At 36.2% G+C, this 27,005-nt stretch overlaps 1 protein-coding gene across 5 annotated transcripts in view; it reads left to right on the top strand.

Annotated features, from left to right (window-relative positions):
* The window catches only part of TMC1 (transmembrane channel like 1), a 374,801-nt gene that overhangs the window by 282,330 nt on the left and 65,466 nt on the right, over window positions 1-27,005 (top strand). For all 5 annotated transcript variants that reach the window (XM_068553355.1, XM_068553357.1, XM_068553356.1 and 2 more), the window contains 3 exons: window positions 1,872-2,000; window positions 17,293-17,383; window positions 19,126-19,207. In XM_068553355.1, coding sequence (XP_068409456.1) covers window positions 1,872-2,000; window positions 17,293-17,383; window positions 19,126-19,207 — 302 coding nt within the window. The remainder of the gene's footprint in view (window positions 1-1,871; window positions 2,001-17,292; window positions 17,384-19,125; window positions 19,208-27,005) is intronic.

Genomic DNA, 27,005 nt, shown 5'->3' with positions numbered 1-27,005 from the left:
TTTAGTTACATGGTAAATCCAAACATCAAATAGATCATTCTTTCATTCTTTGTGAGTATTTTATTATGGTCGTACAGCACCATAGGATTTTATATAATACACATCAAATAATTAAAATAGAAACAACCTAATGGCAATCAGAGTTGTATCTTAGTGGAGGGTATTTCCATAGTTCTCTTGAACCAGGATTACTATTCTAAGCAAAATGTCTGCATCGGTCAAAAAAAGACCAAACTATCAATGACAAGTGTATTTTAGAGGGTTAATTTAAATTTTTGTTTCAGTAATCATGACCTGATTAAAAACTCTGGATTGGTAGGAAAGAAAGGAGATTGCGAAGTCATTTTATAAGGTGGGCTGTAAAATTATGGGTATATCCTCCTATTATTCAGCTGAAACTTTCAAAAACACCTTTTGCCATAGCCCTACTGTGTGTGGTCATGAGTTTAGTGAACAACAAAATATGTTTCTGACTAACACTGAGTCAAATTACACTTTTTTTGTCAGTCAGGGTCTAGTTAGGAGAAAGAAACTCCAACAGTTAATTGAAGAGAGAGTATTTAATAAGAGGACTGTTTAGTAGATATAAATAATTGCTAACTAGGTTACTGGAAAGGTGAAAGAGAACACGAAGTATCATGGTGACAGCAACTAGAGGAAGCAAATAGCATACTAGGGGCTGGAGGAACAACGGAAAGAGGTTGGAATTAAAACTTAAAAGCATAGAGGAGAGACCCACGGAGCTGAAACTATTGCAGAGGTGGGCGATGCTCAAGTGGTGCTGGTGTCTATGGGGAGAATGATGAAGCCGGTTCTGCTAGTGTTGGAAAAGTCGGCAAACTAGTTTCACCTGCAGCTATGGGAAGGCCCTGCAGCTCTTGGGGTGAAGAAGCATCACTAAAGAGTAGACATCACCACAGGAAGCAAACAGGAAACCAAAGGAAAGACCAAGTCCCTTCTTAGTGTCTTCTACGGGCAGCCGAAAAATGAGCCAACTGACAAACCAGAAATGTACCCTACAGAGTCACAGCCACAGCATCACAATATTAAGTATAGAGGGTAAATTTGAAGTTAAGTAACAACAGCTCATAACTGAAACAATCTATTACCAAAAAAAAAAGAAATGATCTCTGCAATAGGGCATTACATTCCTCAATTTAAAAATCATGTTGTTCATGTTCAGATTTTGTTTTCTTTGAGTTTTGGACCCTTTGATATTTTTGCAATACTAGGAACACAGAAGAGAAAAGATACATCTCATTTGCTCAGTAAGAAACTAAATTCCTTTGAAGGCCTCTTCAAAGGATTCACTTCTACCAAATATACTTCAAGTTGAATTTTATCAATTGAAGTTTTGAGCTTAATTAACAGATTTAAGTTACCTTTGAGGAATAGATTTTTAAATTTTTTCCTATTTCAGTTTTTCTCTTTCTCTCGAGACAGGGCTAACAAATTTTTTAAGGGCACTTCAAAGACATGCTCACCATAATTGACTACCTTGTTGAAAAATAAAGTTTTTAAATGAAATGTAGAATTGGTGGGGGAAGGTGTACAGGGGAACAAAGAAGAGAAGAAAATATATTGATAGATCTGTAACTGTTTCCACACATTTTCTAGTTCTGAGAATTTGAGACTATGGACATAAAATGGTTTCAGTACTTCAGAATGTAAACACTATTGTTTAAAGTTATAATATTTCCAGAAATCCTGCATCAGTGTTCAGATACAAGCACTAAGGCTTGTGGATCTCAGCACACACCATATATAGCCAAGTTGCTATACATTGATCATCTGAGTATCTGATAGCATTCTTTAAGTTTGGAAGTCAAGCAAAACTTAACTTTACTAAAGGAGGTTTTTTTTTTTTTAAGGGAAGAAGAAGAAGAAATTGATGAAGAGGAATTGGAAAGATTGAAGGCAGAGTTAGATGAGAATAGACAAATGATTGCTGCTGTCAAATGCAAGCCTTGGAAAATGGAGAAGAAAATTGAAGTTCTCAAGTATGATGCCACTTTTCAAAATTAGAAACATTTTCCCTGCTACTGATCTCCCAAATTCTCTGAGTATTACCTATATATTATAGATAATACTATATGTGATACATCATATATATAATACTCATTATATATAATTTTCATCGTCATATATACATATATATGTTACCTATCATATAGTTAACATATCATATATCGTATATGTACATATACATATTCTATATCATATCACTGGAGAGTCTGGGCTAATGATTATAAAAGAAAACAATCATGATTAAATTCATTATTTGGAGTCTTACAACCTCAGATCACTTTTAATCATTTGTTCCTTGAACTGAGAATTTCCTTAGTTTAATACATTCATTAGTATCTCTCTGAAAGAGATAATATATTTGAATTTTACAAGTTTGTTGGATTGCACACTCTAGTTTCTCTGCAGGGTTCCAGCCTCAAATGATATATTCATGTGACAGCTCTTATTAAAGCACAGGGAGGGTGCTAAGCCAACAGAAGAGTAAACGGGATTCCAATTAAGGATTCCGCTAATAGCTATTCCCTGGTAACATGTAAGCGACCCAGTTTCACTCTTTTGTTGAGTCTTGACACACTCAGAGACACATAGATTTATGAACTCCTGATAAGAAGAGTCAAATGTTTATCCCTTTCCTGGGATCGGAAGCAGATTCGCCTCTGAGGATCACACTATATTTCTTTGCATGGTGGTTCGGGGAAGTGGGGCATGAATAAAAGGGACCATGTCTGTGATAACAGCCATGTTTGCATCTCACAGATGTGATACAGATTGCATTTTTTACACAGAACAGTCTTTATAAACTGGTAAATTTCCAAAGCTATCCCTCCACAAGCCTATTTAACTAATAACGTTAAACATTATAGTGTATCTATAATAATGTTAAAATTAAACTGTTTTTGTCTCTGGTGATGAAAAAAGAACTGAAGCAGCTATCAGGATAATTCACTACTAATCCTGGTTCTGCAAGAGCTTGTGTGTTATTTAAGGAAATGGCTTAAACTTCTTGGGCCTCAGTTACCTCATATCCAAAATAAAACAAGATATTCCAGGTTTACCCTATGAGGTGGGAACCTAGGCATCATTTCTAATGTTATTGCTTTGTTTCGTGGAATAAGGTTTTCCAAGTTCCAAACGGTGGTCTTCCCAGAAAGCTTTTGGAACACCACACAACTGTAGGCTGGGAACTACTTATGCATGTGCTTGTACACCAGCCATAAATGAAGGCAAAGACAAGTAGCGTTTCTGGTTCCATGAAGCTATTAATGTGTGTGCATATGCACATGTGTGTGTGTGTGTCAAAGTAGTTTTCATTTAATGAAGTGATAATGATGCTAAATGATAGGTTTAGGAAATATCCTTACTTGGCAAAATAGAAGTTTGGTAACCTTGTATTGTTTCCCAAAATATTGGGTGGGCCAAAAATTGCCCTCGGTATTTTAAGTAAAAATAAAAGACACATTTTTCATTTTCACCAAGAACTTTATTGAACAACGTATTCACCCTTTTGTTCCACTACCTTCTGCCATTTTTCAGACAACTTCATAACTCCATCTTCCCAAAACTTATCTTTTTGAGCAAAGAACTGTTCCAGGTACCTTTTACAGTCTTCCAGGGAACTGAAATTTTTTCCATTAAGAGAATTTTGTAAAGACCAAAATAAGTGGAAATCTGAAGGTGCAATGTCTGGTGAATGTGGCAGATGAATCAGAACTTGCCAGCCAAGCTGTAACAGTTTTCGCCTGGTCATCAAAGAAACATGCGGCCTTGCATTATCCTTATGGAAGATTATGCGTTTTCTGTTGACTAATTCTGGATACTTTTCGTGGAGTGCCGCTTTTAGTTGGTCTAATTGGGAGCAGTACTTGTTGGAATTAATCGTTTGGGTTTCCAGAAGGAGCTCATAACAGAGGACTCCCTTCCAGTCCCACCATATACACGACATCACCTTCTTTGGATGAAGACCGGCCTTTCGTGTGGTTGATGGTGGTTCATTTCACTTGCCCCACGATCTCTTCCGTTCCACATTGTTGTACAGTATCCACTCTTCATCTCTTGTCACGATTTGTTTTAAAAATGGAACGTGTTCATTATGTTTCGGTAGAGAATTGCACGTGGAAGTATGGTCAAGAAGGTTTTTTTCGCTTAACTTACTTGGAACCCAAACGTCCAAGTGATTAACATAACCAAGCTGGTGCAAGTGATTTTCAGCGCTTGATTTGGATTTTTTGAGTATGTCGGCTATCTCCTGCATGGTATAAAGTTGATTGTCCTCAATTGTTGTTTCTATTTGATCGCTATCAACTTCAACTGGTTTATCTGACCATGGAGCATTGTCCAGCGAGAAATCTCCAGCACAAAACTTTGCAAACCACTTTTGACACATTCGATCAGTCACAGCACCTTCTCCATAAACTGCACAAATCTTTTTGTGTGTTTCGGTTGCATTTTTACCTTTCTTGAAGTAATAAAGCCTGACATGCCGAAAATGTTGCTTTTTTTCTTCCATCTTCAGTATTAAAGTGGCTACACAAAAATTCACCAGTTTTGATAAGTTTTTTTTTAAATGCCTGCTGATATGACAGCTGTTACATACAATCTAACAAAATTGTTTCAAATGAAGTTGAAGACAACTAAGTGCTGCTAGAGTCATCTTACGGCAAAGACCGCATGAACTTTTTGGCCTGCCCAATATGTTTTGAAACATTGCTGACCATGAAATTCCCAAACCTGGGAACCACAGGTAACTGTATATAGAAAGTTGTAAAATTGGAAAGTGATAATATTGTGAACTGTCAAAGTGTGGTGTGAAACTGCATAAAAATGCCAAGAAATATATCCTCCCTTTCCACCTGCGTGGAGGTGTAGAAATACCCCTCACTCTTCTTTGCCTGCATCTTCCATATAGGGCAGTGAAGAAGGGATGGGTTTCAGTCTTGAGTTTGAATCTCAGATCTTCCATTTAATACCTGCGCAAATTTGAATGAATTGTGTAGCCCTCTGACCTTGGGTTTCTTCTGAAATTTTACTAATTTACAGGGCTATTGGAATCATAAAGTGAGTTATTTCATATGAAACACTTAGCAGGGTGCCAGAACATAGCACAAAGCTGGGAAACACAAGTTGTAATTATTATTTCATCTCAGGACAGACTCAGTGTTCTCTGATTCCCTGCAGTGTGACAGGAGAGATGGAAAGGGTACAGGACCTGGCAGGACTAGGTGGGAGCAGACTTAGCCATAGGCAACCCCGGGAGCCTTGGGGGATGGTGGCACATTGGTATAGCAGTCTGGATGGACAGCTGATTTTGATGCTCCAACAAAGGAAAGAGGGTATCTTGACAGTTTGGCAGAATCCACGGTCAGCGGCTTTCAGATCTTCCAAAACGTACCCACAGGGTAATCTTGTGGCAGATTCCAGGTCCTGGGGCCTTAGGCTGGAGTCCAGGGATAAAGCCATTTTTAGAGGTGGGGAGAGATAAGGATTGGGATGGAAGGAAGGGCAATACCACGCCCTATTACTAGGGTAGAGGTTGAAAATGGGGAGTCTGCGGCTGAATCTAGACTACAGGTGGTTTTTATTTGGCCCACATGCTTTTTGTTTCTTTTTCTTTTATTTTTTTTAAAAACTGTGATTAAATATACGTAACATAAAATTTACCATTTTAATCATCTGGGGGTGTATATTTTTATTAAAATGTTTTTTCTTCGTTGTTAAATTTTAAAAAGTGGGAGATTTCAGATTTTAAAAATCCAGATGTTCAGCTTCTTTTCTTTTTTTTTTTTTGGTTGGGGAAACTAATATAATTCATAGGCAAGAATTGTGATTTCAACTTTAGCTCACAAAGGCCTTAACTTCATCTGCCATTGTGAAGGAACGAGGGGTTCCACACAAGAGGACTTTTAAGCGTGTGTACTCATCCACTAATACACACTTCAATCATTTGAAGTGTGTATTCACCAAAAACTCAACCAAAGCAGAGACCTTTAGTTCTTGTACATTACAGGTATCTTGGGTACATTGATTTTCTCAGCCAAAGAATGGAGAGTCTGTAGGCAATTAGTACAGCTGAATTTTGTTGATCAAAATGTAACATTGACATCCAATTTTTCTACTATTTAATAAGAGTCCCCTAGGTATCAAGCATTATGCTGTGACCTTAGACAAGTTTCTTAACCTCTGCATCCTTGAGTTTATCCTCTATAAATGGGGATAAAAGTAGTAGTACTTCATATAGTTCCTGAGAGGATTAAATCATTTAATAGACCTAAAGCACTTAGAATGATGCCTGTCACATAGTAATCATTTTCTACATCTTCTTATATATCATCTTCTTCTTAATTGCATTTCATTATGCACTACTTTCTCAAGTATTATCAGTCAATGTATCACATATGGTAAGACACACTGAATTAGTTTCCCCAGCTTGCCAAAGTATCCTAGCCTCCAAAAATTTTTGATAAACAGCAGCTTACCTAACTTGCACTATTTAGAATGTTAGCTGTCAGTGATAGCTATTTTTCAAAACTTGTTATTAGACTCTCCATAAATATATGATCTTTGAAAACTGATTAAAAGGAGAAATTCATTAATTATGACTTAAAATTATTTAGGAATGCTTTTAAATATATTTGACATACTACATTAACAGTAAAAAGAAAGCAAATATGCACATGATAAGCACAAAATAAGCTTAATTTGAGAAGTTTGTCCTTGTTGTTTTGGGAAAGTATCATACAGATCTCAGATAAGGTACTGATTATGAAGATAACCCTTAACTTTATCATGTTTATAATAAGAGAATAAGCAAGGTATTTTTGAAGACGTTTTTATGTATATAACCAAGAAATGGCAAGTAGAACACTACTTCGGGGGACTTAAGCTTGTTGCTATAGAATAAAAATGGTTACACCTTATTAAAATGCATATACTGAAAGTAATGTTTGGAGAACATTATATTAGAATATCATAAAAAATTAGATGAGCTGAAGAAAGGGGAATAGTTTTACGTATTCAATATAATGTGTCTAAGATTCCCTCTGTCCTGAAAATTAGAAACTTTTAAGTTAAATATAAATCACTTCTTTCAAAGAGTCATATTAATTATGCTTTTGTAATATATATACACACATATATATGTATATACTATTATACATATACATACATATTTACACTCAAATATCTATAAAAGATACATGATTCTTTGGCTGAATTAAGTTTTATATTTTATGCACTCACTATTATAGTGTTTCTTGACCAGTGGTTGGTCACAGTGATCGGGAAAGCTTAAAAGGGAGGCTATGGAAGGAAACTGTGAAATAGTAAGACTCCAAGTCAACTCAGCAGAAAGACTAGTTCACATAGGAGTATAGTATGCTCTGTGGGTGACCTCACCTAAGTTGTGTTGCCAAATGCTCAGGAGAGACTCCAGATCTAAGTTTATCTTGTGGCAAGAGATTAAATTTACCAGGTAGTTATCCGCAGAGCTCACTGAACTGCCATCATTTAAAATTTCTTGCCCACTCTTGGATCAAAAGGCAGAACACACTGTTCTAACAGAAAACTAAGGCTTTCTAGTATTCCTAAATATCACCACACAAAATTTTGAAAAAAATATTTCACAATACTTAGAAATGTTGACCAGGGGCTAAATATGAACACACAGGTGTTGTGCAGAAATATTTTACCAAACCTTTCAAAGCAGAATGGCTCCTCTCACTCTGAGGCAGTGCCCTGTGAATCCTTCTGTTTCACAGTATTCAGAATTCATTAAACATGTTTGATTAGAATGCACATGAACCAAGCAAAATTAGCACAGTATGTCTACCAATCCCTGAATGTTAGTATATCTAAGAATATGAGATTGTACTTGAGGTTCATGGTGGAAATATCTCCTTTCTTAAGGAAATTTCTGCAAACCGATGCCTGGAATGCCTTTCTCTGCCTACTCAATTTTATCAGCCTTTTAATGTCCGGTTTAATTCTTATCTCATCTACAATGTCTTCAACAAGCTCTCAAGCCTCCAGGGCCCTCTCCCTTTTCACTTCAAGGCTGCCTAGCACTGTTGTGTAACAATTTTATGGGCCTATATCTCTTTTTTCTTAATGGAGTTTAAGCTTCAGAAAGGAATCTACATGTTTCTTTTAGTTTTTTCAAAACACTTAGCTCACTGCTAAAAACATAAAACACACTCAATAAATACTTAGAAAAAATGGCTAAGTAAAAAGGAGAATTAAAAAATTATAGAAATAAAATAAATTTACTTATTGATCAGAATTTGATAGGTCCTTCTTACATCTATGTATAGCAATCTGTATTTTCAGTGCTACTTCTACCTTCTTCTGAGTATAATTTTCCCACAGTGAAGGAGGGAGAGGATACACTGACGTTTTGCAAATCTTTGGTGTTGAGAATAGTTGAGGTAAGATTTTAGATTTAACTTTGCTTGTTACTCTTCAGCTCTTGATCTTAGGATTCATTTGTGGCTTTAAGGACACATTCTCCCTAAATCTCATTTCTGCTGAAAAGCCAAAGCAATAACAATAGACTGGGATATACCTCGATGTCTTAGGGATATGGCCTAGAACTCTGCAGCCCACGTAATGCCACCCCTACTTTCAGGGGTATTGTTTTAGGTATGTGTTGTTCATTGCATGCTCATTGATTCATTAAAACAAAAGACAAAAATCAAAATAAAATAAAAAATCCTTGATACAGAGCTTAATAAGAAGATCTGGAGAGATATTAATAAAGTTACTATTACAGATTGTTTTAGATGGAGAAAGAATTCTTTATAGCAACTTAGTTGCACGTTGTCTCTGCTGATAATGTTACAAATCTTAGAATTTTTTGGTGTCCTTGTATGGCAGAAAACCAGTTTATGCTGTGACCAATACCTAAAACTCAGCACAAACTTTTAGCTCCTGGGGAAATCTATATTGTCTTCTTTCCCCTCTCCTTGCTATTATAATACAAAGGAAAATTATTAACCATAAATTGATTTTTAAATTAACCAGGTAGAGCAGAATTAGGAAAAGATTTAATCAGCAAGTAGAAAGAGGATCTAGTGTGCTTTCTTTCTTTATTAAACTACTAAATCCCAGCTATGTTGTTTCTCCCTTGATTCATCTAAAATTACTCTGAGATGCTTGACTGACCTCTAGGGTACAACATAAAATATGTTTGAGTTTTTATTTGACATTTAAGCCAGCCATGAAAATTAGCTTTGTTTCATAGTCCAGGGAACAAAGAAGTTATCCTAGGTCTGGAGAATTTCTATGGCTAGTAACTTTGAACTTAATACAGATTTGACCTACCCAAGCTTTGCTTTGGTTATTTACCAACACCAGCAGCTGGCTTTGACACATCTCCATGAATGTCATCAGAGCTGATGAAAAAATTGTCTTAAGAACTCTTTGTGCACAGATCATTGTTATGTTTATTGCTGATGAAATGTTTAGAAGTCTTGGTGATCTCTCTCTGTCTCTCTCTCCATATATATATACATATATTTTAAACTGTGAAATCTGTGAAATGGTGCTATTAAAAGGAAGCACACCAAAATAAGCCACATATATAGGGTAAGAGGTTATGTGAATATACAGCCAACATTTTTGCTTGTTCTTTGTTGCTTGTTTTCAGATTGTTTCAGACGTTTTTAGTCAGTTACTCTTTAGGGATATAAGATAAAGAGTGAGCTAGGGACTTGAAAAATAAAGTTATTCACCAAAATAAATTTATCAAGCTTCAAAATATGTAGAGTATTACCAATGCAAGGGGACACCAAAATAATCATATTTAATCATATTTGATATAGTAGCTTTTTAGCCCAAACCTCCAACAACTTGCTTGGCCACGTAAAAATCTCTTAAATTTACTACTCTCAACAAATAATATTTGGTTTAGTTCCGAATTTGGTCCTCAACTAGTTGCACGTTGGAACCATTTAGGGATGTTAAAGAGTACTGATGCCTATGTCCCACCCCTAGAGATTGTGACTTAAGTGGTCTGGGAATGGGGACACCTGGCCTTTGAAATTTTTAAAAGATCCCACAGGTGATTCTGAGGTGTAGGAAGTTTAGGAACCACAGCCAGACTATCATCTAGTCTTCTTGTAGGTGTTCATTCATTACAATAGCATTTGTTGAAACTCACTTCTGTGCCAGGTGCTATATTAAACATTGGGAAATTAGAACAAAAGACATGGACCTTGCTTTCAGGAAATCCCAGTGCAGTGGTGCAAATGGACCATGGGTTAACTACAATACATAAGATAATTACTACATGAAGGTCAGAGGTTAAATCACCCTGACCTGGGGCTGGAGGCGAGTGTTAGAAAGGAAAATCAGGAAAGACCTTATGGAGGAGCTGTAGTGTTGGCCTGGCTGTTGAACTGAAAATGGAAAGGAAGAGAACAGGTGGAGAAGACGGGAAGGGCATTCCAGAAAGAGGAAACAGCTTGTATAAAGGCATTAGAAATCAAGCTACATCCAGCCTCTCATTTTGTTTTCCTCTAATTCATGTTGCACATCATTGCTGCAACATTTTTCATGTAGCACACCGTACTGCACTTATCAGTTTCCTGCTAACAAAATGCTCCTGGATCCTTATAGAGATCAGAGTGAATTCTGTCCTGCTTAACTTGGCATCAGTGCATGCCAACTCCTCCTCTAAAGCACTTAGACTGTTTTCTTCATCACCCACCTGAAGACCCCAGGTGCACTTCCATCTCTTCACCATTGCTCACACCATTTCCCTATGCTGTCATGTCCTTGCTGCAATGTTGACCATGTAGCTGAATCCTCCTTTTGTTCAAGGTTCTTTCTAACCACCCCACTCTCTCATGTGAATCTTTCAGCACTTAATTTTACTGTTTATTCATTCGGTAGTAATTAGATGATGCCCTAAATATTTATCTATGTCTTAGCTTTTTGATGGAATTAGAAATGCCTTACACAAAACCATAGAACCACATTCTTTTTTTTTTCTTCATACGGCACAGTGCCTTGAAACAAATAAAAATCTATATTTTATTACTGTAAACAAAACTGTATGGTAGTATTATAAGTTTAGAAAATAGAGGAACTAATTATTTGCATAATTGCCCAGTCTTTGGCCATTGACACACACGATTTTTACATAGTTGTAAAGACAGTGTACAAATCGTTCTTTATTCTGAAGTTTTACTCAAGGTATCATATACATTGCCCAGAAAAATAATAAATGTCTTTGAATAATAATCAAAAGTACCATTTACCCCTGGTATACCAAGAACTGCTTTGTTTATGTTGTCTCAACTTTTACATGTCCTTATACCAATCCCATGAGGTAAATAATGATGCTATTCTGGGAAAACGACATACGAGCTCAATTCCTAAGCTGAGCTATGCCACTTACTCTTTGGGTAAATTTGGACACTTCTTTTACTGATCTAATCCTCAGTTTCCTCATCTCTGAAATGGGGATAATAATAGTTCCCACCTTGCAGGATTTGGTGGGGATTAAAGGAGATGATGGACATAAATAGTGCCTGGCTTATGGCAAACATTCAGTATGTTAGCTGTCATTGCTGTTACTGTTGCTGGTCACATTTTATAGGCGAGAAAGCTTGGGATCAACAACATCTCCCCAAGAGCACACAGCTAGTATGTGACAGAGCCAGGACTCAAATCTGTGTCTCAATTGTAAGATACAGATTGCAGAACTGAATAGAATGTGGTCCTAGTCAAGGGAGAGAGCTCTCTTTTTGTCTCTTACCGCAGACTCCCCAGCTGTCCAAGCATCCTGAGCTCTCTGCAACAGCACAGTGTGGCTGGAGCAGGACTCGGGCTGGCACCACCAACACCTCCTCCCCGGCAGCACCATAGCTGGGGCTTCTGCAGCCGGACACCTGGGCGCTCTCATCAGGTCTCAAATGTAAGGCTGAATTCTCTCCTGCTCTTCTGGTAAAAAGACCGATTCCCACTATTCTCACATCTCACTAGGGTCACAATCTAAAGGGAAATGGACTGGCTTTCTGCAGGGTTTTGCCTGGAAGTATCTAGTCCTTTCTCAACTTTTTAATTTGGAGAGTCAGCGTAAAAATTAAAGTCAGCCCTGTTAGTACTATTGCTATTAATAATAGTTACTATTTATAGTGCTCTTCCTGTTTGCCATGGATGCATTACATACATTGTTACTAAACACATCACATACATTATTTCCTATAATGCATATAACAACCCTATGGAATAGCTATTACTGTCTCTGTTTTATAGATGAAACAACTGAGCATCTTAACCATTGTAACTGCTGCCACCAGCATCCCTGTTATAAAAGCACATGTTTTGAATCCTCAGTTCCAGTATTAGGATGACTTAAAATAATTCTGCCAGTCTAATTATGGAGTTATATTATCTAGAAAGGCCTATAATCCTTATTTTCAATCCCTGTATATTAGACTGTCTTCTTACCTCCTCAACTTTCTTTCAATTACTCAGTAATATTTTAGGAAAAGTCAGAGTTCTGACTTTTAGTCAATTTAAATTGGTCAACTTTTTTTTTTTAAATGGCATTGTTTATTAGGAAAGAACCTTTCATTCTTCTGATCCCTTTACTGGGAAGTAATGTTCATGAGCACAAGTTTTGATTACAGTTGCCTTAAAGACCAGTTTTGAAAAGTCTTTCGTTTACTTGAGCAATAAGTTGGTTACTCAATGATACTGTCAAACTGAGAACAAGAGGAAAGAAAAGTCAACTTAACCTAACCCAAACGAGAACATGTTTCCTGGGATGAGAATGTGTCAAAGGCAGCATAGCATGTCCTAAATCCCTTGTGTCATCAGGGTTGTATCATGTGTTCTGGGTAAATTATCTATTTTGTAAGTTAGGGCAAAGCGTGCTCCTTCAACTAACTGTGAAAGCATTCTTGAAAGCCCATGAAACCTTATTATTCTAATTACCAACACAAGGGGTTGATAAATAAATTATGAGACCAGGTATTATTGTCATTAAGTAGACCTTGCTCAATTATTTATCCCTGGGTCTGGGGTTACAGCTCAGAGAGCTGTGCATATTGTACCAGGGCTTTGAGCTCTGAGACCTGGAGACTGGATTACAGTCTTGGCAGGCAGCTTTTGTTGAATGCAATTCAAGGGGACGACACACATTCTTCAGTCAGATATTTCGATGGTTTGAGGCCAATAGATATTCAAAGTTTATCCACAAGAGCCTATTTCATTTTAGCCATGTAGATAAATCCCTTTAAATTATCCAGATCAATACAAATGGGTAGGAAAACGGATTCACTACAGGAAAAATATAAAGAAAATTTTTTGCTTTTTAGTTTTCAAAGACTCTGCTCTTTGTTTTTTTGCATTCTGACATCTGTCATGGGTACTTTAGTGTGATAAGTCTCAGTCAGTGTTTATCTCCATACTGGCTAGTTTCTTTTTGTATCTTGTTTCTAACAGCACAGTGAAAGATGTTGTCCTCTGGTTAAGAAATCTGTTATCAGGGAGGATGGGATTGGGTGATACTAGTTTTCTTCCATCCTGAAATCATGCCATCTCATTGTAAAGGTCAGCCCTGAAAATAGTGTTAAGGTGTGTTCTTTCACTGAGCTCTTCCACCCCAATATCCCCTCTTCTAGGCCAGAAAGGTGCAAGAGTGCTTTCTTACATCCCAAGAGCATCAGATTAGGGGGATCAAGAATCTGTTCTTGTTTAACAATTCTTTGCCCACCCCATACCCCTGGCTTTGTTTTAAAGTCATCCCCCAGATTTCTGATGAGTTGAGTCTAGTAGTTATTTTGGCCAGGGTGGGAAGTGGGGAGCAGGAGGCGCTAGAATGGCTGGTCAGGGAGCCCTTAAGTATGAAACTTGGGAAAGATCTCTTGAAGAATGGAGGAGGGGTTAGGGCATTAGGGCACTTGTGATTATGTGGAGTAGAGTGAAGTCCAGACTTTCGTTTGAAAACTGTCAGGATATGTATGTTGAGGGTGGGGTAGGGTAGTAATTGGAAGAGAAGTATGAAACTATGCTTAGTATCAGGGATAAATTGGCAATTTAAGAGACAAAAAATAAAAACTTGTTTAGATTGTCCAAAGGAAAATATATCTATAATGACTGATAAGAAATCTTATGAATGCCATGAAAATAAGTTTCTGTATTTGTTAAATGAATTTATAATTAATTTTGTGGTGACTTAAATTTGGTTATAATCCTGACTTCCCTCTCTCTCTTAAATCTTGCTAGTTTAATGTTCCTGTAACATAATTATCAGCTCCCAAAGTTTAAAATCTTGTCAGAAATATGGAGTAGAATAGCTATTTCTTTACACTCCTGTCTGCTTAGAGCAGTCATGTTTTCTAATTGGCCACTCAGCTAGAAAGTGATCTAATTCTAATAGGCCAAACTGATGTTCTTTAATTATATGCTAAACATCAGGAGCAGTGGATATCCCCATAAAATAGTCACCTTATTACGTTTGAAAAACAAATTTTGATTTTACTACTAAGAAGAATTTTTGGTCCTCCATTTATATATGCTTATTATAATAGAGAATGATGTGATAATTCCTGTATATACTTGGTTTTATGAATTTCAAAATTCTTGATGCCAAGTAATTGCTATAACATGATGTATAGGTTCCTAAAAATTTCTACACTACGAAAAATTGGGTAATGAAAACTACAGGGCTTACAGGAAAAATGGGGATGGGGCACAATATTCAGAAACATCATCAGTGACACATTAAAAAAAGATAGAAATTTAAGAAAACGACAACGACATTTTACACATGTTTAATGGCTGAGAAATACATAAACACTGCAATAAATATGGCAGTTTACCTTAAAAAAGACCTGAAGTTTGCTTGTGGAAATGATAAGATTGCAGTTTGTGAATTATTGTGAAGAGTGGAAGGAGGGTCATTGTAACACCAGCTCTGAATGGATGTGACTTTTCTAACACATGGGGTGCCATGAAGTAGCTGGTTGATGAGGTGTGTGCATTTTGTATATATACTGCTAGGTTTAGATGGATGTGCTTTTTTCTTGTATTCACCCAGTGTTTCTTGTAGATAAAATCACATGTAAGCAAACACAAAATCTGTGTTATGTTCAGATTGTTCCGTAATATAACAATCATGTTAGAACAGATTCTTGGTTTCAAAACAAGTGTTACAGTGGAATTGACAGTGTAATAATTCCTTCAACACATTCACATCTATAGTCTCATCTTATTCTCGCCACCACCCCAGCAAGCAGGGAAGCAATTGCCCAATTTTTGTTTGTTTGTTCGAGAATCCTGACCTGTTAAAAGCTACACAGTAACTGGAGGAAACTGTGCCAGAGCTTGCTCAGGTGTGTGCGAGTCCCGAGCAAGTAGGCTTTCCTCTGAGAAGTGGGATTGCTCCTCAACGTGAGCACAGAGAGTGACAAAAACATGGGCAAAGTTACAGAGACAAATCACAGAGGCTGGGTTAGAACTCAGGTTACTTGATTTTCAGCTTAGATCAGTTCAACATTTTATAAAGTGTCTGCTAAGTACCACACTCATTCCTGTCTTATCTCTGTAACACATAGTTAAAGCTTAACTGTGATACGGTTTTTTGATTGCATGGATCTAAAAACCCAGCCATGAGAGCTCAGTTTATACTTGTTGATGGGGCTTTATTGAACATTTTAAAATGTGTAGAATGTCCTAGAAACTGTTTTTCTATTAATCTTCACAGCCCAGAAGTCATGTCAGATGTCAGGGTGTTTGACAAGGCCAGCCTAAGAAATCTTCATTTCTAAAAAGCTGTCCTACTAAGTTTCTGAGAAGACTAAAGAGAAGGGTGCAATCCCAAAGTCTAGGAATGATTTTTCCTTTAAGCATTAATTGATGTGGAAAATACAATTATTAGATACTCCCTTGTCTCTATCTATCCAAATTATGCCATTTAGGTCTATTTCAAGAAGGTTTCAGTTTACTAAACACCTCCTATGGTCAAAGTAGTGAACAGTGCTGTGAGAGATACAAAAGGACAAGATATTGTCCCTGCCATTAAGGAAATGATGTGGGAAATCTGTTTGATGACTGAAGAGAATCTTCTCTGTTGTGCTTGTGTTTTTATGGCAGGTCATGGGTGGGTGCACATGCACAGGTGGGTAATGGGGCACAATTTTCTAGTTATCAGCTAAGTTAGCAGACATGTGCTGTTTTCATCACTGGGTATTATAAAATCATGAGTTTAGCACTGATACTAAGGAACACAGAAAATCCTTCTTAAGGATGAAGTTTCATTTTTCACTTTTTAAAGAGTACTTTGTGTGTTGTTTATTTATAGTCATGTGTTGAAGGGGCTTGTCTGTAAAACCACATATTCCAGGGGCCTCCCAACTGACGACAGCGTTGTACCTGTAGAACCAATGTCCAGGTTTGGATTATCCCTTGGTTCTCTTGGGTTATGCCTTTTACGGCCCCAGAGAGGTCAAGGCAAGCCTGGACTGCCTCTATTTTAAATATTCTTTTCATATCTCAAACAAACAACAATAGCGAAAATGACTAAAAAGGTTACAAAAGTTGTAGTATATTTAACATGTTCACTTTATCCGTTTTGATGAATTAATGCTTTTTACCACATACACAAAGACACTAATGTGACTACTTTAAACATACAAATATTTGGGAATAACGTTAAAGTTGAAATTTGAAGCCCTTTCGGAATGTGAGGCCAAAAAGTATTCCTTTCCTTTTCTCTCTTCCCTCAACCCCATTTGCTTTACAGAGTATGATTTTTCTGTTTTAAGTCATAATTGCTTTTATGAGATTAAATACCAGTTCAATAAGCGTGTTCTATGTCAGTTTGTCCTAAACTCCCTGCCCTATTTTTTTTAAAAAAGCAATCCTTAAAAAAGAAGGAAAGCAAGTATTTTAAAATAAACATTCTGACCGCCAGAATCTGAAGTAAACTTCAGATTCAATTTTATATGTGGTAGAAATGAGAAGAACTAGGGTTCTCTATTTTGACACTTAGCATAAATTCCTTGCTTTTTCATGACTCCAGCTGATTAATAAGTGAGACTGAAATATCTCATTCTTTCTGACCAGAATTTAAAAACGTAAACATCCATTACAAGTCCCAAGGTTATGAAATTCAGCTTACATTCACTTGTTAAGGGTTTGAAAGGGTCTAGAAGAAATAAGGCAGTAGACCTAATAAAATTAAATATCCACAAACCTTTATACTGTATTAATCTCAACCCACCGCCACCCACCCCTTATTTTGTTTTATTTCCTCAGGGAAGCAAAAAAATTTGTGAGTGAAAATGAAGGGGCTCTTGGGAAAGGAAAAGGAAAACGGTGGTTTGCATTTAAGATGATGATGGCCAAGGTAAGTATTTTCTTAGCTCAGTTTGGTTGATGCCATTTATGCTCAGTGGAAGCCGTGTTGCCCCCGAGGGGTGGTAAAACTGGTTCTGTTCTGAGTGAAAAAAATGTTATACGTTATGTCTATACATAGGTACATATACAGTAGATAAAGAGTATTCTGCGTTACTGAAATTAAGAGAAAGGGATAATTCAGAAAAAAATTGTCCTAAAAGTCTCTTTAAAGGAGTTAAAATGAAAATAAGTCGATAAACATTGATTTATGGCAAAAGACTGACTTGTGTGCTTTTATCACTTCCAAATGTAAAAGGTTGAGCCCCTTTCATTTTCATTCCCTGGGAGTTAAGGGGTTCTGGGTCAAGGTTTCTTTCTCAAAATGTCTACAAGTTACACGGCCATATAGCTCTTCTCTACCGTGAACATCAACTGAAGATTGGATAGAAAATAAGAAAAAACAAATGATATGCCAATATAAATATAGATCTTTGGAAAAGATAGAAAAGAAACTAACATTTATTTAGCACTTACTATGTGCCAAGCACTGAATTAAATCCTTCTATAAAAATTGAATCTTTATATAAAAATCTTTCCATATTTAATTCTCACAGCAAAGTAGGTATGTAGGTATTATTATCTCCTCTTTACAAATGTTCTACCACCTGAGGCTAAATATATTCCCATAAAGATGGGAGTTTTGTGACTAAAGTTCATATATCTTAAATATGAAATATATAGATAGATCTGTAATATATATTTATACGTCATATATATCATAGATTAGTTTTGTCTGTTTTTACAATTTAAATAAATGGAATCATATAGCATTTATGCTTTTGTTTCTGGCTTCTTTGATGCAATGTTATTTTCATGAGATATGTTCATGTCATGGGAGTTATAGTTCATTTTTATTTATGTGTTGTATCCCATCATATGAAGACGCTGTAATTTATTTATCCATTCTGTTATGGATGAATATTTGGGTTGTTTCTGGTCTAGGTAATCTTTCAAACTCCAAACTTGTCTCAAATCTTATTTAGGCTCCCCATGTCTGTCTAGCTCACCCATTATCCCAGCATAATCTGTACATGTGCAAAGTTATCTACCCCATTCTCATTCTTCTTCTTAGTGGTCCTCTTGACCATGGGTAACCCAACATTGTTGGGTAAAATGGAAGGAAGATCTTTTATAAAAACTAATTTATGATTCTTTTTCTTCTTCCTTTTCCTGTAGCACCATGCCTTTCCATTTAGCTGACTGTTCTACCTCTACCAGAATGAAAAGTCATAGCACTTACCATCCTGTATAGAAATTACCTGTTTATGTACAGTGTACTTGATCCAGAAGCCCTTCAAGGCAGGAACTATGTCTTATTTATATTTCTTTAATTTCTTCATGCAATGAATATTTAATTAAACACACACCATTTGCTGATCACCTTATTAGGTGCTAACTCAGTCCCTGCTCTCTTATTGTGTGGTAGAATAAACAGATATTTCTCAGTGGTCAGCATATTTTCTGTAAAACAGAGAGTCAGTAAACATTTTTTAATTAGATTGGTCCAGCGGTAGGTGGGGAACAGGGAGGCAAGTGAAACTAGCATCTTCCCTTTTTACAAAAAGCAATATGTGATGCCAGAGAGATCTTTCCAAGCTCATTGTCATGAGATACTTTGGGATGAGTGTGGGAGATAAACATCTTAACAAACAAGCAGTTGGGTTTTACTGTTGTACTTGGCTTTCTTTTCAGAAATGGGCAAAATTTCTTCGTGATTTTGAGAACTTCAAAGCTGCTTGTGTCCCCTGGGAAAATAAAATCAAGGCAATTGAAAGTAAGTGCTCATTCGATCTCATTAGATGGGGAATGGTGTCCTAGATAAATGTCTCATAAACTAATCAGATGCCTTTCTCAGTTTCTGAATTATTGGAAAGATTAAAAACAAGAAAACAAACAAAGACATTTTCATGTCCTCTTTGCTCACTGTGAAGATTTGCTAGCACTTACCAATCACAGCACTGGAGACCCCATTCTCCCTTCCTGCATTAGACCAAAATATTTTCATTTTGACCTTGTTTTTTCTTCTACACATGGAAGTCAGTATAGTGCACAATGACACTGAATCATCATTGGGAAGGCAGAGATTTTATTTCGGCAATGAACATGACATTGAAAATAGATACTCACTTTAAATATTATAAATTAACTATATTTCAATTAAAAAACTCATATACAAATATCAAAAAAACAGAAAATATATATTCACTTGGGTGTTAGACAGTAATCGAAATGAACAATGTCTAGAAACAGTGAAGAAATCTTAAAGTATCATTTCCAAACCTCTGAAGTAGAATAAGCAATAATCATCCAGGAACTCGCTATATGAATATCATATTGTGCCTTCATTTTGTACAATATTCATAGTGTACAGAGAAGGCAGGAGAATATACTCAATCAAAAACCCATTTAGTATAGTCCTCTAGGCTTAGAATAAGGCAAATAAAAATTTTTAAATATTGTAAATAATGATAGTATGTCATTTCTAAAATAATAAAGAGTATAAGGAAAAGGGGATAACATTTAAAATAATTTTGAGCATAATCTTGCCATATTCTGGTTTGTAATAGTTTTGACTAGGATCTGATTTTCCTCCATGCACCTCCAGATAGCAGGGCAGATTTTCCTGCTGGCTAAATGTTGCGTTGCCTAATTAAAATGGAGGCTCCATAGGGAGATAACACAGTTGATGGATATTTCACTGACAAGATTGGGCACGTTTTAGGAGTGACTATCCCTCAGTCCTCTGTCTCTCATTATCAAATGGCAATGAATTAAAATACATCAGCTCATTAATTGAACTTCCTCACACATATTCCTGTGCCATCCCTTTCTTGCCTTATTTTCCTCCTCAACACTTATCACTATCTAAAATACTATATTACTATATCTCAATTAAACTAAATTTAAAAATAAATTACTAAATAAATAATAAATAAAATAAATTAAAAATACAGTAATTTCATTTCATTTTGTGTTCATTTCTTCCAATAGACATGAAGGCAGAGATTTTGTTTTGCTCTTTCCCGGATCCCTAGACCTAGAACTTGCTTGGCCCTAATGAATATGTGTTGAATAAAATTAAACAGAAGACATTTTCCAAACGTCTACCATTCTAGGAAATGGAAAAAAGAAATTTAGACACATCAAAAAAAGAACAGTCATCATGAAATTCTTAAGTTTTAACTGTGCAGCTAAAATATGGTACCTTGAGAGGCATTGTGAAACAGAAGGCCCTTTAGAGCATTAAGATCCTGATACAATGTGTGTTGAAAGAACTCTGGATTTTTTTCTTGCTTTGCTACAGATTTGCTGTTTGACTCTGAGCCAGCCATTTAATCCCTCTGAGCCTCAGTCTACTCATTTATGAAATGATAAGGATGAATCTTGATCAGTTGTGAGATGTATCCCAAGAAATTTGTAATTAATGATAGCTAAAATATATACAATTTGCAAATCATTTATTTTTAAAGGACACTAGAGCAGGTTCCAGTCTATCTCAATAGCAATGTCATGCTAACTTGTGTTGCAATAGCCTATCTTGAGTGGGATAGAAACAAATGGAATTATTTTTATTGCCAGAAATTGCACATAGGAATGAGTTACACATATGACCATAATTTATCATGTGTGTCACAGTGGGAGAAACATATTGAGAGCTACTCAATAATACTTTCAGTTATCTTCCCTCCTCCCCTCTTCCCTGAGAAATTTGGAGCAATCAACCTGGACAGTTCAAGCAAATGTGGATTATTTTCCACATTTATTTTTTGATTAGTTTGTCCTGATTTTTTTCACTTCTCGCGTTACTTTTTGCCTCACTGTGGAGAATTGACACTTATTTTCCATTCTATCAACAATCACCATAACAACCATTTATTGAGTGCCACTCAGAAACCCTACAAACATTATTTCATTTACTCTTTAACATGCCGGCATTGTGCATATTAGCTTTCTGTTTTAGAGTTGTGGTCAATAACTGTCCCAGAATAAGTTAGTAGAGGAGCCAAGATAAAAGGTGAAGTCTGTCTGGCCCAAAGCTTGCCATTTTCTCAGTGTAGTGTACTGATTTTTACTCTGAAGTAGATTTTATAAACTTTTTCATTTGCACCGGGTCCTAGAGAAGATTAGACCAGGACAATGGCATGATAAGTAATTTCAGATTTCCTTGATAGTTATCCTATTTGGGGAACTATTTCCCACTTTCTCATGTATTTATTTTTTAATGAGTTATTTATTTAATTATATATTTCATAGTCTATAAAATATGTAATGTATTAAGCTCTTAATGATAATCATAAGTGCACTGTATACTTTTGGATATTGCATTAGTGAAAAGTATGAAACCTATCTAAGAGTAGATTAGCAGAGTCTTTCTTTGGGTTGGACTAACCATCTCATAGAAAGTACCTTACCACAGATAGGGAAAGCGTGTGTCTGTGGTGGTCTTTCAAGCTGAACTGAATGAAAGGTGGAAAGAAATGGGACATGCAATCAGTTTATGAAAGGTTGAGGTCTTCTTGCCCCTTTCTGGCTCTATAGTTTGGGCAATCCTTTTATATTTAGGGCTCTCTATTTCCACATTTGGCTTTTCCGCCAAATTTAGTTACAATCAGTTTGAGATGTCCATGTAAGCGTGTGAAGTTCTTTGCTTTATACTCTTGAGTTATAAGTTATAGAAACAGTTAAATGGAAAATAGACTTATACTAAGAGAGGACTGAATAATTTACCTTCTCTGCAAATTTTTTTTCAGAAAAAAGTAGATTAAGCATGTACCCTATTTATAATATCTATACTTCATATTATAAAACTAATATAAATGCTTTTCTCTTAAAGAAATGGCCATTTAATCTTATAAAAGTTTCAGAAATGTTATTATATTCTTTTTAAAGGTCAGAATCATCTAACGTAATATCTCATTTAATCTTCTGAATAAGCTTGATGTGATTGATTAATTGATTGAGCAAATACTCACTTACTGAGTGCCTACCATTTATTAGGCATGTTTCTCGGCACTGGGGATGCAATACTGACAAAGACAGGCAAGGGTCGATCTTACATTCAAATGTGTTGATATGTGCGTGCATGAGTGGAGAGACAATTCATAAAACACAAGCAAATAAATAATGAAGATGATTATGGACTGTGGTAAGTGGCAAAGAGAAGCACTCTCTTCGTGCTCCCCTCCCAAAAGTCTTTCTAATCCGCCATGCTCTCACTCACTGCTCCATCGCTAAATAAATACTAACCAAATATTTTATAAATTTGGTTTTGAAGGAGTTCCAAATTACCAGCCTTCATTAAGTTTCCACAAAGCTCTGTCCCGTACTTTGCAGAATCACAAGAGGAACTCAAGTCAAGTCTAAAACTCATGCTGTTTCCATTTTGATTCCAGTAGGACCTGGATCCCTATACTAGTGTGGACCAGGTACTCACCTGATGACTCCCAACTTTTTTTCGTATAAAAAATAGCTTTGATAATTCTTGTCATGGAGGAATTCTGTGAAGTTCTACATCACATGGTGATGCTGTGGGGTTTTACTATCATGCCAGCCGTGTAAAAGGGCCCTGCCTAAAACCACATGGTTACCTGCAGAGATGCACCTTATTAACCACATCGCACTGCATATTTTGCTAAAGAAGCTGTGCATTTGTGCTCCCTGGAGTACAAGTATAATATATACCTACTGTGACTCCAACATTACTGTTAAAACCATGGATTAAATCATTAAATGGCTTTCAAGCTGGAGATTACAAGTCTTTCTAAGAATCAAAATCTGCTTCTTCCTAAGAGTAAACTACAGCATCAAAGGTGTGATAGACCTCTTCTTTTTCTAGACCAGAAGTAGCTTTAGACAGACAACCTTAAGCACAGAGTTTAAACTGCATGCTTCCCTGCTGCCCTAAAGGCACCAGAAAATATAAATTAAATTTGCCACATTTAATTCCCTATCCCTAGACCAGTTTGAAAGAAACTGTGCTTTGAATCCTAGCCTAACAAGATGGTATTTATATTGTACTTTACAGCAGGTGGTTTAACTGGTCTTTTCCCATTTAGAAATGTTCATATTTATCTGCTTGTCTTATTACCCATCTGTTCAAGAGGAAATTATACACGATGACAGACTACAAATTACTCTGCCTTAATAATAAATAACCAGAGGGAGAGATGAAACTTTAACATTAATTTAAAGGAAACACAGAAAATTGAGGAATAAGAATATTGCATAAGCTTTAGGCCTCACTTTAATAAATACCGAAGACTGTTTTCATATATTAATAATTTACTAAGGAAATAGCATTTATTAGATAGATTAAAGAGAAAAGGAATTGGTCATTTATGGGCACAATCCAAATTTGTGAATTTGACCAGCCTTAGCTGATTGATGGATATTATCTGTATCTATTCTTTCACACACACATTCATTGCCTATTTATTCTATATAGCATAGTTTTTTTTAAAAAAATGAATTGAACTATGATTATACTTGAGGAGCAATAGAGCACTGTGGATAAGAGAAATCGAGATTTGGAGTCAGACACCTATAGATCAAAACTATCTGATTTAGAACTCTGGCTCCATCATTTACTATCTACGTACCTATCAATACATATGTAACCCTGGCTCCATCATTTACCAGGTGTGTAACCTATGGAATTTAGTCTCTTGTAAAATGGGAGTACAATAGATTCCCCTGGCAGGGATTTGATGATGATTAAATGAATTAATTAATATGCAGAGATCAAATAGGTATCTGGAACAAAGATTCATTAAATTTTAGCTATTATTATTATTAATCAAGTCTTGGATCAGTCAACTGCTGTGTTTAAGCTTTTGATTCCCCATCCACACAGTAGAACTAATAATTCTTAACCTTATCAGGTTGTCGAGGTAGTAAAACGAGTTGATGCTGGTAATGTTCTTAGTATATGTAATTGACCATCAAAATATGTTAGCTACTATTATTATTATTCCTCATTATTGTTCTTTACAAGAATAAATCAGTTTTATTTGAGAGACTAAGCACTGTTCTTTTTAATTATGCTCTTTTAGGTACACTATAGAAAGGTTTCCTTTTTTAGGAAATGCCTTTTCCAGTCAACAAACTCTAGGAGGATGGAACTGCTAGGATAAATGCACATGAAGAGGGAAAATGTCTTCTTTTTCATTTTTGTGTTGAGAAAGGGAAAGGGCATATGGAGCTTTGATGTCAACTGGTTGATTTGTTTTCTCTCCTTTATGATCTTTGATCTTTGTTTGTTTTGTTACTGTTCTTTCCCCTTCTGCCACTGGTAGGTGTCATGCAGAAGGAACATTGTCTTCTGGATACTTTGGTCTCTTTGACCTGTGTCTAGGTCTTTCCTACAATCACTCTGGTTTTAATGAAATCTGTTTTCTTGCAATTCATTTTCCTTATACCTAGGATTTTGTAAAGAAAAGCCTTAGCTGTCACTTCTCTACTTCCGAATAAAATTGTTGTGAAGCCACTGTTAAGTCTAAAAACTGGAGTTTGGAAGCTTTGAGTCTAAACTTTTTTACCCATTATGAATATGTATTATACATAGGGTAGGGGGTACTTTCTGAAACATTTTTTTTTTTAGTGGAGTATAGTTGCTTTGCAATGTTGTGTTAGTTTCTGCTGTACAGCAAAGTGAATCAGCTGTACGTATACATATATCCCCTCCTTTTTGGATTTCTACAGAGTGAAGTAAGTCAGAAAGAGAAAAACAAATATTGTATATTACTGCATATATGTGGAATCTAGAAAAATGATACAGATGAACCTATTTGCCAAGCAGAAATAGGGACACAGACGTAGAGAACAAACATATGGACACCAAGGGGGGGAAAGAGGGTGGGATGAATTGGGATATTGGGACTGACATATATACACTACTATGTATAAAATAGATAACTAATGAGAACATACTGTATAGCACAGGGAACTCTACTCAATGCTCTGTGGTGACCTAAATGGGAAGGAAATCCAAAAAAGAGGGGATATATGTATACGTATAGCTGAAACATTTTAATTTGCTTCTCTTTTTTGCTTTTAGGTATATTTATACTCTACCCTCATTTGCCAGGGGTTGTGTATGGGGGACTGGGAAAGGGTGGGCCATGGTGCTAGTTAGAAGAGCAAAAGTGTAAAAAGCCAGTAAGGAAGGAAGGAAAGAAGGAAGGAGGGAGGGAGGGAGGGAAGGGTGGGTCAGTATCCTGTGCTCGGAACTGTGTACCAGAGGGTTTCACGTGTGTTTCCAGGGACAAGCTTGCCCTGGATACCTAAAGATGAATGTTGTTAATGAACAACTGGAATGACTAACGAGCTGGAAGTCCACTGCCTTCAATAAAACATGACGAGTGAACCTGGCTGAGGCAGCCCTCTGGTAGTTGATACCAGCGAACATAGATAAGGGCCATGAAATGATATGAAATCACTGGGAGCCAGGTGGATGATCAGATGTCCTAGGAGGGGACGATCTGCTTCAGCATTTCTGCAGACAGACCAGGGCATCTGGTTACAACACGTGGGGGGCGTGTTTTTCAATATCACACACTTTTAGAAATCTTATAGAACTCTGAACCCCTCTACAAAGTGAAATGAATCCAAATACTCAGACTTAAAAGTAACTGATTTCTTTCAAAATGTCCAATTAGACATTGAATTCCCTTTAGGTTTCTGTAAAAACTACCCCAGTACGGGGTGGGTGGGGGTGGGTAGAGATTTCTAACTCTTACCTCTTAGTAATGGTAGCTGAGTCTTAGCTAGGTACATGATAGCACAGTTTAAAGACTATATCTCTTGGCCTCCCTTGGTAAGTTGTGGTCATGTAACACAGTTCAGTGGGATGTTAGCAGAAGTGATGTGTTCAAAGTCCAGTTTATGCCCTTAAAAGAAAGGATTTGCCTTCCACTGCTTTCCCCTCTTTCCCACTGGCTATCATATGAATATAATGGAATGAGCTGGAACAGCTATTTTAAACCACAAGATGAAAGCCGCATGTAGAGAATTTCACAGCAAGAAGACTGTAGGAGGCTGAGTCCCAGATACCATAGAGCTACCATATCAGCCGTGTCATAGTTACACTCAATCTGAAACATGAGAGAGAAGAAGTCTTCTATTTTATCTTCTTTGTGTTTTTATTTTTTATTTTTATAGTTGCATTGAGGTATAATCAACATAAAACAAATTGCACATATTTATGTATACAATTTGATAACTAGGGGCATATGTATACACACATGAAACCATACAATCAGGAAACAAAACACACGCTTCCCTCACAAAAGTTTCCTTGTGCCCCTTTGTAACATATCCCTCCATGACCACCACCATCCCCAATCAACCAGCAATCTGTTTTCTGTCACTGTAGATTGCATTTTCTAGAATTTTGTACAAATATTATTATGGAGTATGCATTTTTTGCCTGGCTGTTTCATTTATAATTATTTTGAGACTTATCCATGCTTTTGCATATATCATTAGTTTCTTTTTATTAGTAGTATTCTATTGTATGTATATGCCACAATTTGCTTATCCATTATGGACTTGTGAGTTGTTTCCAGTTTAGC

This window comes from Eschrichtius robustus, chromosome 10 (genome assembly GCF_028021215.1).
Source record: "Eschrichtius robustus isolate mEscRob2 chromosome 10, mEscRob2.pri, whole genome shotgun sequence".
NCBI lineage: Eukaryota > Metazoa > Chordata > Mammalia > Artiodactyla > Eschrichtiidae > Eschrichtius > Eschrichtius robustus.
Note: the sequence above shows the minus strand (reverse complement) of the source record. Positions and strands in the feature narration are given on the sequence as shown.